General features: G+C 35.5%; 1 protein-coding gene across 1 annotated transcript in view; it reads left to right on the top strand.

Annotated features, from left to right (window-relative positions):
- Positions 1-12,625, top strand: part of LOC107842400 (serine/threonine-protein kinase STY13) — a 20,209-nt gene extending 7,584 nt beyond the window's left edge. The window contains exon 6 of the mRNA XM_016686227.2: positions 11,976-12,625. Coding sequence (XP_016541713.1) covers positions 11,976-12,266 — 291 coding nt within the window. The 3' untranslated portion in view covers positions 12,267-12,625. The remainder of the gene's footprint in view (positions 1-11,975) is intronic.
- Positions 12,626-14,736: the final 2,111 nt, after the last annotated feature.

Genomic DNA, 14,736 nt, shown 5'->3' on the forward strand with positions numbered 1-14,736 from the left:
CCAGGCCACCATTGCAAGGCAATATCTCTCACTCTTATGGAGACAAACAACAACATTGAAGAGAGTGAATTAGTGGAACAAATGCCAAATGACATTATTGATGGGGATGCGAGTACAAATGACCTTGCTGAAATTTCATTCCACTCCTTTCTAGGAAATACGACAGGCACAACAATGAAACTTCAAGGGACTTTAAATGGACGCAAGTGCTGCTTTGAAGAGCTAAGGTGGTAAAGGCCTTGTGATTCATGTCCCGTGCGAATCGTCTATCCCGTATTGCGGTCCTGTATTAGAAAAGAATCATCAAAAGAGTTATACTACAATGAAGGACACGTGTCAAACGACCAACAGATGCAAGATTAAAAGGACAACCAGGGACATAAAGAACAGAGTTTAGAGTGACAGAAGATAGGGGTTTTGGCTTGTTTAACTTCTTTTGGTTTTGTTCGGATCCCATTGGCTAAAGTAATAGCAGGAAGAGATTGTCAATAAATAATATCAGACGGAAGTTATTTGTTATCGGAAATATGATCAGAAGCACTTGTGTCCACGACCCATGAACCAAGAGTACCAGACTATGAAACACAAGCAAAAGAACTACCGACAACAGAAGCATCAGGTTGAGTAACTGAGGCTACTTGTGGAGATGTCTACTTGCTCAATACCGAAGGAACTCATCATATTTTGTCTGAGCGATGGAACATTATTGAATGGTCGATTAGGTTATTGAGATGTCTGCTTATTTGCTCGATTCTAAAAGAACTCATTATATTCCTTTACAACAATAAGATCATAACTGAGTGGTGGACTATACAAAATGTGACATATATCCAGAGTGTGTCCAAGTTTATGACAATTACTACACTTAGATTGAGATTTTTCAGGGCGACCTCTCCTCGTCGATTCTCCATTGGCGAATATGTTCATTTTTCTATGGTTTGAGATGCGAGAATAGAGGAGGCAACGATGGGTGATGAAATTACTTTGTGGCTGGGAGGCGCGACAAGATGAAGTAGATTAGAGAATAACTCATCAATTGTCGGAACCGTAGGACTAGATAAAAATTTGATCACGTACTAAATCATGGTCAGTAGAAAGTCCAGCAAGTGTAAGAACTAAAAGCAACATGTTTTTGTGCTCTTGTTGTTTTCCACATCCGCAGAGACGGGCATCAATGTTTCAAATTTCTCCATGACTGCTTGTACTTGCCCCAAGTAAGTAGCCATATTGGATTCTTGTTTCTTCAAGTTGGTTGTTCGAGATATTACATCATAAAAACGATATATGTTATTAGCGTATAAAGCACGAGTCTTTTTCCAAACTAAATTACATGTTCGGAATTGGTGAAACAAGGGCATCAACTTGGAATCAATAGATCGCCATAAAAGACTACATACTTGAGCATCAACCTTTTCCCATTGTTCTTTGGCTTTCGCATCTTCCTCACTAGATTTTATCTTTTCATCTACCATACTAGCCTTATCTTTAAGTGATCTTGGACACTTTGACCTTTGCACCATAATTCAATCGAGGAAACTCAGTCTAAATAATTTGAACTTCCTATTAGTGGTTCTAAAGTGATCATAGGACTTGCAGTTCCAATTCCAGTATTTTTGGAGCCAAAATATCATACCCAAAAGACATCTTGTGAATTGACTTGAAAACACCAAGAATCAGAATTTGGATATTTGATATTGCTCAGAACTGGTCGAAAAAAATATTAAGCCGCTGAAATTAGGGTTTCGACGATCAGAATCTAAAAAAACTTATCGAAATCTAAAAGAAAGAAATCGGTCGGAGCTCAAATTAGCTGGGTGATCCCAACAGAAAAGGAACAACTCAAAAATTTGATCGGCGAATATCTCACGGTCCGGTGTGTTAACATAAATCTCATTGGAAAACGTAACATCGGCAGACGCGTGACTTTGAGTTTTTCGATGGTTTTGTTCGAGTTTTTGTCGTCTAAGCTTTTTGATCCTCGTGTTGGTGTTGGATTTTGAACACCACCCACAAAACAGATAATGACACAAATCTATCATTGGAAATTAACGCATGATGATTGTATTTTCTTAATTTGAAGTTTCTCAACAATACTCTGATACCATGTAAGAAATAATAGAGAAAAATATTATTGAATTGTGTATCTACATAATTATCGGGGGAGAAAAATATTACTACCTCCGTCCCATTTTATGTGTCGCTATTTGACCGGACACGGAGTTTAAGAAGTAAGTGATGGCTTTGTAAAGTTTACAAAATTGTCTCTTTTAAAGTTATTTTAATGTTTTCTTTTTGTTGACTTTTCTAAATAAGTGGGACCCACTAAGGATAAAATGGGAATGATGTCATTAAATAGTTACAAAATAAGGAAATGTGACATTTTTTTAGGACAGATCAAAAAGGAAATGACGACATAAAATGGGACGGAGGGTATTGAATTGTGTATCTACGTAATTACATTTAGATCGTATTTATAGACACTACATTACAATCCTTTTTCAAGTATTTTATATGAGAAAATGGTCAAAAGCCCCGGACCTATATCTGGATTTTCAACTATACACTTCAACTTCACGGAGGTCCTATTACTCCACTGAACTGTTTAAAATTGATACACCCTTAAAGGCTTACGTGGCTAAGAGAATGTATGTCTCTGTCTTTGAGAGAGAGTCATAAAAAAAGGCAAAATGACCTTGTGGACCCTTGTACTATGTCAGTTTTGTAAGTTGGACGCTTCTACTTACATGTTTGTCATCTGAACCCCTGAACCCATTAAAAAGCAAGTTTTTAAACACAATTTCTCATGTGGCATCCTATGTGGCTGGGACCACATAGGAGCGTGTGTTTTACACTCCAGCTGCACGTCAGTCGAAAAATTAAAGGGCCTCGACGGTCAAAAAGGGTTCCAACACCCATTATAAATGCTCCTCTTCCTTATTTGCTTCCAACACCATTGTTGGAGCAATTTGAGCATTTTTTTTCATCCGTTCTTCTCTATTTTTTCTCTCTCCAAGTTCTTGTTCATTAATTTTTTTTTCTTGCTATGCTTGTAATATTGGAAAGTTAATTTTTTATATAATTTTTTGCAACACCATGATAGTTCGAATTTGTTATTGTGGACTTTACGTGGAACTTAAGATGTCAAGAACACCAACCAATTCGGGAAGAATGTTTTGGGGATGTCAAAAATATCAGGTTGGTACTGGTTGTGGATTCTTTCGATGGGCCGATGAAAATGAACAATATAAAGGTAGACATCGAAGGCAACAAAGACAACAAGGATTGGGAAGATATGGAAGGCATGAAAGACACGAAAGACCAAGCATTAGTATTGATATCACTATTATCATTATCGTTGTCATGTGGTTTCTATCTGTTGTATTATTTAAGATGACTTGATCTATGTAGTTGGTATGTACAATGAAACGAAATTAAAATTTAATGAGAAACACCATTGCCAACATAAAAATCTACAATATATAATTGGCATCAAAATACTTGTTTTAACAACATCAAAATGGTTGTCTTAACAATGAACCAGAAGTCTTAAAAAATTATCTTAACAACACTTGGGATCAATACAGAAAGAGAATTACACTAATGTGTTGCTTGAGTACTTGTTGTGGATTGATTCTTGCTGGCTTGAGTGCTTGATGTGGTTGGAGATGACTTTGCCTTTGATCTTTTGCTACTTTGTTGTTGTAGCTGTCTTTGAGTTATTGCAGCTCCACCTTTCCACCTTAGTCCATTTGATTTGAAACATAAGTCAATATTGGTTGGAACTGAACTAATAAATGTTGGACTATGTAATACTCTATCAGTATTTTCAGACTGTAAAAATAAAAAAAAATCAGTTATTCATGCACTAATTAAAACCAATTAAATGTAAAGTACATTATATGAAACTTACCCTCTCTACCACACTGCCACTTGGTGCAAACAGCACACCAAAACCTGCTTCTTTTGCCTTCTTTTGCCTTGGTCTTTTATATGTCAGATTTGCACCACCTCTCAAATCTGTACTAGTCTTTCTCTTTTGGGCACCAACACCACTAGTAGACAACTGAGTTGTAGATTGTGTAGCAGTAGCACAGCACCCACTGTTGAAGTGGTAGTGGGCATCACAGCAGCTGCAGGCCTTATATCAGCTGTTGAGGCATGTGCAGGCCTCACACCACCAACTGATGCAACATTTGCATGTCTTCCTGTAGCTGTTGGTGCATTGTGAGCATTTGCAGGCCTTCCTGAACATGTTGGTGCACTTTGAGCATTTGAAGGCCTTCCTGCAGGCCTTCTGTTGCTTGATTTAGTATTTACAGGCATCTCTTCAGCTGTTGAAGCATTTGGATCTCTCTCAGCAGCAACAGTTGCAGTACTAGTGTTGGCTTGCACACTTGGTTGACTGTCACAGCTACTACTGAAATCTTTTTTCTACCAAAAAATATGGAAAGGTCAAAAACACATTCAAAAAGAGTAAAATTCATCAATAAGAAAAACTTTGGCTTACCAAAGTTGGACATCCTTTCTTGTTGTGTCCAATACACTTGCACACAGAACATGTCATTTTTCTTCCCTTTCTTGTAGCATTTCCAAACTTCTTCTTAACAGCATCATCCTTAGCTTTCTTTTTATTTTTACCTGGCCTTCCTGGCATGGGAGTAATCTCAGGTGGCTCAATTGGTGGTCTTGTGCTTCTTGGCCACATGTTAATATTTGTCATTGGTTGAATATACTTTTCATATGCCTTCAGGTATGTCCCTTTGATACCAGTGATCAACATATGACTCCACATTCCATCCCTTGTAATGCATTGCAGCAATTGCATGTGCACAAGGAATTCCTTTTAGTTGCCAAGACCTACAACTACATTGCTTCCTCTTCACATTAACAACATGTGTATAAGGTGGATCACCAATCTCAAAGCCCATATCACCATTAAATCTCACCTCACACTTGGCTGCATATTCAGCATTCTCTGCAAGAACTTCCATAGCCATTGGTGATACATCAGTGATCCATTTTTCACAAAAATCTCTCATTTGATTCATTCTTTCCATGACTTTGCATCTTATTTCCTCCAACATAGTGATAATTGTCTTGAACCTAGCAGCTAAAATCCAACTATTGAAAGTCTCACACATATTGTTTTCAACCACATCACACCTGCTATGTTCCTTAAAAAAAACCCTACACCATGCCTCTTTGTTGTACTTGAGCAAATCTTCCACAATTTCAATACCCAACTCACTCATTTCATTAAGTTTCTTTTGCAAGTACACTTCAAATGGGGCCCTTGCAACCTGCCAGAATTTTTTTCTCCTTTCCTCCCCACTCCAAACCTGCTTCCAGTTGGCCCATATATGTCTAGCACACCATCTATGCTCAGCATTTGGCAGTAGATTAGTAAGTGCCAAATAAAGACCCAATCAAAACCTGTAAAACAATAGTTAAACATTAAAGATATCATTGCAGAAAACTAGTCGGTAATAAATAACTGAAAAATATGAACAGATGAAGAGTCATACCTTATGCATATCATACATGACTGTCAACTCTTCACCCCCATTTTCTTCAAGTTCCAAATCATGGCTGATGCACCTAAGAAACCATGACCATGTGTCCTTGGTTTCTTTATCAACCACAGCCCATGCTACAGGGTACATTTGATTATTTCCATCTTTGGAAATGTAAGACAACAACATAAAGGCACCATCTAAACCAATTATTCTTCTGCAACCCTCTTTCCATCCACTTTTTAAGGCCCCAAGACAAATGTAAATGTCCATAAACACCTCTTTTCCTAGAACTACATTCTTGGATGTCCTAATAGATACAGTGGTACCAGGATTGGTGGTCCTCAACTGTTCAACACAGTCTTACAACCTAGAAAACTCTTCAACAAAATCACCAAAATGTTCATTCATAAATCTGATTTTTGCCTTTCTATAGGTTGTTTTACTAACATACAGCCCATGGTCCTTTCTTAAAAGTGCTTGAATCTGATGCAATTTTATTGATGGATCACTCATAATCCTATCTTTGTAATTCTTACTAATCCACAAAGGGTTGCACATCTTATTTCTTGTCCTTTTAGAACACTTGTGTACAGGGAAGTAAGTTTTCACAGTAAAAAATCCTGTGTTATCAATACTTCCAAAAATAACCCAAGGACAACCCTTATGCTTACACTTAGCCCTTACCCTTTCCTTCTCTTTAGGTTTCAAATTAAGGTTCACACCTTTTTGAATAGAGTAACTCTGCAGTGCCTCTCTAAACTCAATAGCATTCAAAAAAATCATATACAACTGAAAACATACCTTCTTTGCAGTTTTATCAAAGTATATCTTGCTAGAAGAAGTTCTAGGTAGTGGATCTACCACTTCATCATCATCAACAGGATCTCCTTCCTCTTCATCACTAATGTCACTATCCGAATCTGAACTATCAAAATAAGGGTCATCCCCACCCAGTTTATCTTCATATCTAACCCCCTTGTTCTTACAAATATCCTCAAAACCAGCATCTATATCTACTGGTCCAGATGGTATCTCATCTACATTCACCTTATCAGCCTTTTCTTTTGCTTGTTTTTCAATGTTAGCCTTTCTAACTTGAAGCAACTCTTCATCAAAATCGCTAACTCTTCAATGTTTTCATCAACATCATAAAGTGAATCACCATCAGAATCAGTTCAATCAAAATCTAATTCAGAATCAGATGTTTGGAGATGTTATGTGGAAAAATCATTAAATTGATCTTCACCTAAGTCTTCACAAGAAACCTTAGTTTTTCCTTTTTTTGCCCTAGGAGGCTGATTTTCATTTATATATTCATTTTCATTTATATCCAATGGATGAGATGAAGACACATCAGCCCTAGTGGGTTCAACAGGGGCTGCCACATCACCATTACTAAGTTGTAATAATGGTAGAGTGGCTGCCACATCATCATTAACAACTATAGGTTCACTAATTTGGTGAACCGTATATACATCAACCAAATCTCCATATTTTAAACAACTGATAAGGCTTAAAACATCAACATCATTTTCTAACTTGTAATAATAACCTTTTTTGTTTACTCTACACCGAAAGGTTTCAATTTTTTCCACACCTAAATCTGTTGCTAAGTTATGAAACAACATAACAGGAAGCTCATCAACATCTACTCTAATGTTATCAGGAATACGAATTCCATTTGCATACCTTAAATCCGGGTCTGACAAAAAGACACCCCCATACGTGAATTGAATTGTTACAATTATATCCATTTATTTACAAAACTTGCACAATAACAACATAACATATACATTAGGCAATTATCCACAAAGTCCTAATTTTTAAACAAAAAACTAAGGAATAAAAACATTAATTCTGATTTTACCCAACAAACCCTAAAGTGTAATTAAAATAACAAAACGTGCCATTGAAGGCACAAAACGGTTATACCCACGTTTAATAAGAGCATTAAACAACAAAAAAATCAAAAGCCCCAAAATTTTCGGACCCAATTCTGAATTGACCCAAAAAACCCTAAAATTTTATCGAAATAACAAAAAATGCCATCGAAGGCATAAAAACAACAATATATAGCTTTTATACGAGCATTAGACTACAAACAAACCAACAGCCCCAAATTTTCGGTCTCAATTTTTCAGTTTACGAAAAACTTGAAAATCCAAAATTCTAATCAAAACCAGATATATGCCATTGAAGCCATATCATCACTACAAATACTAACTACAACAACACTACATGCGAAAAGGAATAAAATCACATAAAAAATTGCAGAAAAATGTTCATAATCTGGAAAACCCTAAAATCAGTAGAACGGACCACCATTTAATCGACTACAAGCTTCAGAATAAACAACCACATACTACAACTACACCAAAATGTTAAATACTTACAAGGATTGCAACAAGAATCACCAACTATCGGCCTAAATTACCTTAAAATCGTGCTAATCTTTCAGTTTCAACGAGAGAGAGAGAGGGGAGAGGCGAAGAACAAGGCGTAACATGACCTAAATTTTAGGTCAAATTTTAGTATTTATACTAAAATTTCATACGTGAAAATTATTTTACACAAAATTAATGACGTGGCAGCGATTGTGCAACACGCACAGCTGAGTAGACCGACAAAGGGTTTAAAAAGTTGCGTTTTAATGGGTTCAGGGGTTCAGATAACAAACATGTAAGTAGAAGCGTCCAACTTACAAAACTGACATAGTGCAGGGGTCCAGAAAGTCATTTTGCCTAAAAAAAAATTAAGATTTTATTTTTAATATTTCTTTTCAATATTTATATATATTATTTTAATTATTATTATATTTTTAATTATTAATTTCTTCTTTCCATCACCATACCCAAATTCTCTCCACCACCATCCCATCAATGCGGCTGCCGCAACCACCACCATATCCACCAAGTCCATCATTTGTTCACTTCTTCACCTTCCTCCATTTTCCTCCCCATATAAATCATCAACCATCTCTCTTTTACTATTGCCTAATCGACCCAAAATCTTGACTAAATTTCAAGAACTAAGAATTAAGCATAAAAAAATCAAGAATCTTTTAAGACAACATTGTATTGCTAATACCACGTTATCTTTTCCCACACTTCAATCTAATCCAATCCTCTAATTTAAATTATTGATCTCATCTCACCCACCACCACCATACCACTACCCTATTAGCCGTTGCCGCAAGCGTCATTGATGATTTTTGTTCAGATTCATCATTAGAAGAAGATTCTTAATCACATTTTTCAGAAATTTGACCATTTTTTCATTTTCAGCTATTAGCATCTTCTTAATCACATTTTTCAGAAATATGACCCATTTTTGCATTTTTAGCTATTAGCCACAAACACCATTAATAATTTTTGTTCAGATTGATCACTAGAATAAGATTCTTAATCACATTTTTTAGAAATTTGACCCATTTTTGCATTTTCAGCTATTAGTAGAACTTTTGATATTGCTTTAATGGTGAAAAAATGGTGGAAAGTGATGAAAAGAAGAAGAATGAATAAGAAAATAAATAAAAATAATTTTAAATAGAAAATACACGTGTTAAATATGAGATTGGTGCGTGTGTCACTATCCACTCCAAATTTGAGTGTAGTGATTGGGGGTTGGGGAGGGGGTTAGTTCCACTTTAAAATAGTTTTTTTTTTTTTTTTTGGGAGGGGGGTTAATAGGGCCCCCGCAAAGTATACGTGTGTAGTTGGTAATTGGATAATAGGTTGGAGATGCAATTAACTATACTCATATTCTAACAGGGCCATAGTAGCAGAACAATACTACCACAAAATACTACTACAAACGATCTGCGTAAAACAACGTATATCAACAAGAATCCAAGAACAAAAAACTACAAGCGTAGTAGTACAACTACTAATAAGGACAACGCTCGTACCTACTCGCATAGACACTCCTACCTCTTAACCTTCTACCCTAATTCTCGTTCGCCCCACCTTCCTATCTAAGGCCATGTTCTTAATAAGCTGCAATCATACCATATCTTGTCTAATCACCTCTCCCCAATATTTGTTCGACCCCTACATCTATTGAATCCATTTATGGCCAACTTCTCACACCTCCGCACTGGGCATCGGTGCATCTCTTCATCACATTCTCGGACCATCTCAGCCTCGCTTCTCACATCTTGTCTTCCACCGAAGACACTCTTATCTTATCGCGAATATCCTCGTTTCTAATCCTTGTCTCTTCTATTAAATTCACGTGTCAATCACAACATTCTCAACTCTACCACTTTCATCCTTCGGATGTAAGAATTCTTGACTGACCAACACTCCACTCCATACAACATAGCACAAGACGCTAGAAGCAAGCCTCCATTTCATCCACCCAACACTAATACAGTGAGTGATATTCTTTTCAATCTCTCTATTTCCCGAGATAATAGACCCAAGATACTCTTTTTGGATGGCTTGTATATCAGTTGCACTTCCATGTGCGCCTCATGTCACCTCCTTGAACTTGCACTCCAAGTATTCAGTCTTGGCCCTGCTCAACCTAAACCTAAACCCTTTAAACTCCAGCGTCTGCCTCCAAACCTCCTTGTTAATCAAGTTCATCGACTTTTTAAGTTTTTTATTTTGATGAAAAGATGAAATTTTAGACTTTTGGATTTTTACTAGGTAGTTTTGTTGTATTAAATTTCTAATTTCTTGTTCTTAGGGCCTGTTTGGCCATGTGAGATGAAATCATGATTTGAAATCATAAGATGAGATGAAGTCGAAGTTTTGTATGAACATGCAATTGGGGATTTAAGTTATATTTTTTTCTTATAAACAAAAAAATCCCTTTAGTTGTGAAAACTATGAAAATTGCTCCAATTCTTTATACATTCTTACCACATAAGCAAAATTTCATAACAAAAGTATAATACACTATTGTAAAACTATTCTAAAAAAATACAACATTTATTGAGCAAATGATATTTTGGTGAATAATAAATGATAAAGTAGAAGTTGATTTGAAGTAATAATGAATTTTGTAGGCGTTTGGCCATGAAAATAAAAAAAATTTGGAGTTGAAGTTGGAGGCGGAATTGTGTTTGGTCATATCTTTTTGGATTTTTAACTATAATGGTGAAGTTGAAATTAGAAAAAAGTGAAAATCAATTGAGACTTGTTTTCACTTTTTCAAATAGAACTTCAAGTTGTATTTGGAGTTTTTAAACATCATTTTTTAATAAAATTAAAAAAAAATTCGAAAAAAAGTAAATATTTCTCATGACCAAATGGGGTTATATGTTGGTGAGAGTAATGATTAAATGAGATATAAATGGTTTAAACTTTAAAGATTGGTAAAACTAATAATATGAACTATAAATTTTATTTACATATAAAATAAATGGTTGATAAACATTAATGGCGGTGTTCTTTTTATAAAATATTAACTTGTGGGTTAATTTTTCTATTTGAAAATCCTGAATCATGCCTTTTGGAGAATTTGGGATTTCTGTCATGATATGAAATCATGAGATGAAATTGCATGACCAAACACCGATTTAATCTCATGATTTCATATCACAAACATGAAATCGCATGTCCAAACGGCTTCTTAATTGCTAAAAGTTCAGTAATGACGTTTTCTTAACAAACATATCACTTTTTCAAGTATATCCATTGTCTAGCGTTGTGCTCTTAAAAGACAAAACCCATTAACGTAGATGCACTTGCCTTAGGACCTTGACGCGTACTTTGAGGCACCGACTAAGTGAGGCAAAGGGCACCACCTGGCTTCACTAAGATTCAGGGTTTAAAAGTGCTTTAAGCGATTCTTTAATCACAATGATCCACAGAAACTTCTTCTACTTTTCTTTTTGAGTTGCAGCAAAATGTTGTCTACTTTCCCTTGTTACACAAACTTTGAAGGGGTCTCATTTACCTATTTCTCTATGATGCAAATATTATCTCTTTGATAAGATAACCATACCAAGTCAAAGTGGACAAGCAAATTTGTAGGGAGAACTAAATGCATCAGGAATGACCTGAAATGCCCAAAAATCCTTGGTTATGCGTGTTGCAAATTTTTATTTAAATTCTATCGCATGGTGTGCGTAATTTTCTTGTTACATTCGTATTATGATCAAGATCATGTCTGCTTCAGGGGATTTTTCTCTTGATTAATTAGGTTTCATAACTCTTGTTGCAAAAGTCATTGTCAATATTCCTTGGCATCCATGCATTACATTAGGTTTATAAGTAAAATTGTGCTCTTAGATGGGATGTGATAATCCAGCTTTTTTTAAAAATAGTAATCCTGCAGTTTCGACACTTAATATGAAGAGTGTAAGCTAAACTATCATTTGGCTTTTGACCTTTTCGTGAGATTGATCTTGATTCTGATCATTTACTGGAGTTCTTCTGAGTTCTCCCGTAAACACCGGGTCTTCTTGTTGCTTTATGTATTAAATTGGTTTATGACCTGGAAATGCAGCAAGAGAGACCTAGTCTTCCAGAAGATATTTCTCCCGACTTGGCATTTATCATACAATCATGTTGGGTGGAAGACCCTAACATGCGACCAAGCTTCAGCCAGATAATTCGGTTGCTTACTGCATATCTCTTCACACTTCCACCACCCTCACCATCCATACCAGCAGCAGAATCTGTGGAGCAGATGGTTGCCAGCAATGGTACTATTGTGGAGTTTTCTGCACGAGCAAAGGGAAAATTTGCATTTCTTCGCCAACTTTTTGCTGCAAAGAAGGCTAAGAATTCACAGTAAGCTGGCAAATTTTCGCACTCGCTATCCAGCTCAGTGAGAGGGCATGTGGTAGGACATCTTTTCAAGCTGAGGTATCAAGTGTTGAACAGAAATAATGTTAGTCGACTAACCATTAAACAAAACAAAGGAAGAAAACAATAGTTAATGCCATTGTAAAGGAAGTTTGTTGCAAGTATTATCTTGTTCGTATCTAATCCTCTCATTTTTATGGCTCTGTAGCGTTGGCCGTATAGTAGCATTTTCTTTTGCGTTTATCACCTGGTATCAGGATGGAGGTGGTTGCTTCCTGATAGATGTTTCTAACAATATATGTTGCGCTATAATTTTAAAAATATATGTTACACTCTATTCTGGATTAAGATATTGGCAGGCCCTTTGAATGAAATGTTTTTGAGTTCTTGTACAATCATTTTCTTTGTTGTATTTTTCCCCTAGAGCACCAAAAGCGAAACCTGGTACCTGTTCTAGAGAATCTCATAATTGTTTCGGAGTGATTCGATAGAGATTCTTTAGTGTGGTAGTATTTGAACATGAGAACATATTTTTCTGTATCCTCCGCCCATCGGGGGGGTTTTGCAACAGTTTTATAGGATTTTAGTATCTCAAACATGTGTTGGTATCAGTGTTTTCAAAGGTGTTTTCAGGTCAAGTCTCGGGGCTGGGCTTAAATTAAAGGCGTAGATCCATTAGGCCTACGCAATTGAATTTCGAGCGTAAGCCCCGCATGTAGAAGTGCAAGTCTCGGGTGTAAAGACGTATTCCTTGGGCGTTAATTTTATTTTTTTATATTAATTTAAAAGTAATTTTGCTATAAAACATGTTTTTATTATTATTGGTGTAATGATGCTTACACTTTATGCTATTAGTTTTTTCAGGTTGTATTTTTTCTAAAATGTATAAATAAAAAAGCAACTCTCATATAACACGACATTGTTATGTATAATCTTTTAGATACTCATACTTAAAATTGAAAATGATAGAGATTTCATAGAACTATATTCATGAGGTAACTTTGTCCATTTTTTGTCATTATTTTTACACTTTTTATCATTTTCCTTTGAAATATATAAATAATAATCAATGCAAATATTAGTTGACGGTGGAAAGGACTGCTAGACGTAGAGATTCTAGCAGAGATGGATACAAATTTATGATTTCATTTTGAAGATTATCTTGGTTATAGTCATTTTTGTGTTGATAAAAAATTATAATATTACTTCTAAATTATTGGTGATTTATTAAATTTATTTGTAGAATCATTAAAAATTTTACTTTTGTTTATTTTCTCAATAATAAAATTAAAAAGTTAAAGGATGCATAAAATATACGCTCCGTAGATTCGTGAAGCTCACACCTCGTCTTGTGCTACATAAAACGTGTCACCTTGCTCGCCTGCCTTTATAAAACACTGGTTGATATAGACGGTGTTTAACTGTTCATACAAAATTTATCTTCAGAATTACCATATCTTATTTGCTTAAAAGCGTAATAGGGACTACAGTTTCGAGTTTAGTTGAAAATGCATCATATTAATTCCAAAACTATGTGTGGCGACGCTGTTGTAATCTAATCATACATCAGAAATTTTCTGGTTGGATAAAATAAAATTTGGAGGGTAGAAAAGCAGAGTCTCAAACAACACTGCAGGAGATTTAGATTTATTCAATTAAAATAATGCATGTGGTTTATGCATTTAAAAAGGAAGCAAATTTAAAGAAGAATGAGTTAATGATAAAAACGCTCTCTAGAAAGCTCAAAAACCTTAATCCAATATAGTTTGGCCAGCGACTTTCGCAGCCATGTTTGTGGCAATGGCTGGCCACCTTTGCTGGCGGAGATCTCCCCTGACAAATCAATCTACGTAAACACTGTAGTCAAAGTCAACAATGACACCCATAAGCCCTATCCCTATTTGTTATTAAAGTTATGTGCACAGTGAATCCACTATTGTGTGGGAAGAAAAAGTGAACAATATGATTGTGCATGAGAGTTTGCAATTTATTGCTATAGAAAATTTTTCCTGTAAGGGGCTTGAACTTAAAGAGATACGTAAACTTGTCTCAATACATTGTGAGATCAAATATAATTGCAAGGTAGGATTCTTGCACAATGGCCATATATTTTGATATGTTTTGACGACTAAGGGGATTATGTACGTATGATGTCAAAATCCGCTTACTTTCTTAGAGCCAAGATAGCTACTGTCATATAAGACTATTTAGGTGGAAATCAAGGTTTAACCCAAAGGTGAAAATGCCGACATTCCTTGCTTGAATCTCTTTTCTAGCATTATTGCCTAATTTTTTGTCAAGAAATCTCTATTGACGATGGCAAAAATAGTGGGTAAACCTTTACATGTTGACATGGCAACTAAAATCAGTTCAGACCTAGTTGTTCAAAGATTAAGGTTGAAGTCAACTTACTAAGATTTTCCTAAACTAATTAATGTACGCATCAAGAAGAAGAATTT

The sequence above is a fragment of the Capsicum annuum genome, chromosome 9 (assembly GCF_002878395.1).
Source record: "Capsicum annuum cultivar UCD-10X-F1 chromosome 9, UCD10Xv1.1, whole genome shotgun sequence".
Lineage (NCBI taxonomy): Eukaryota > Viridiplantae > Streptophyta > Magnoliopsida > Solanales > Solanaceae > Capsicum > Capsicum annuum.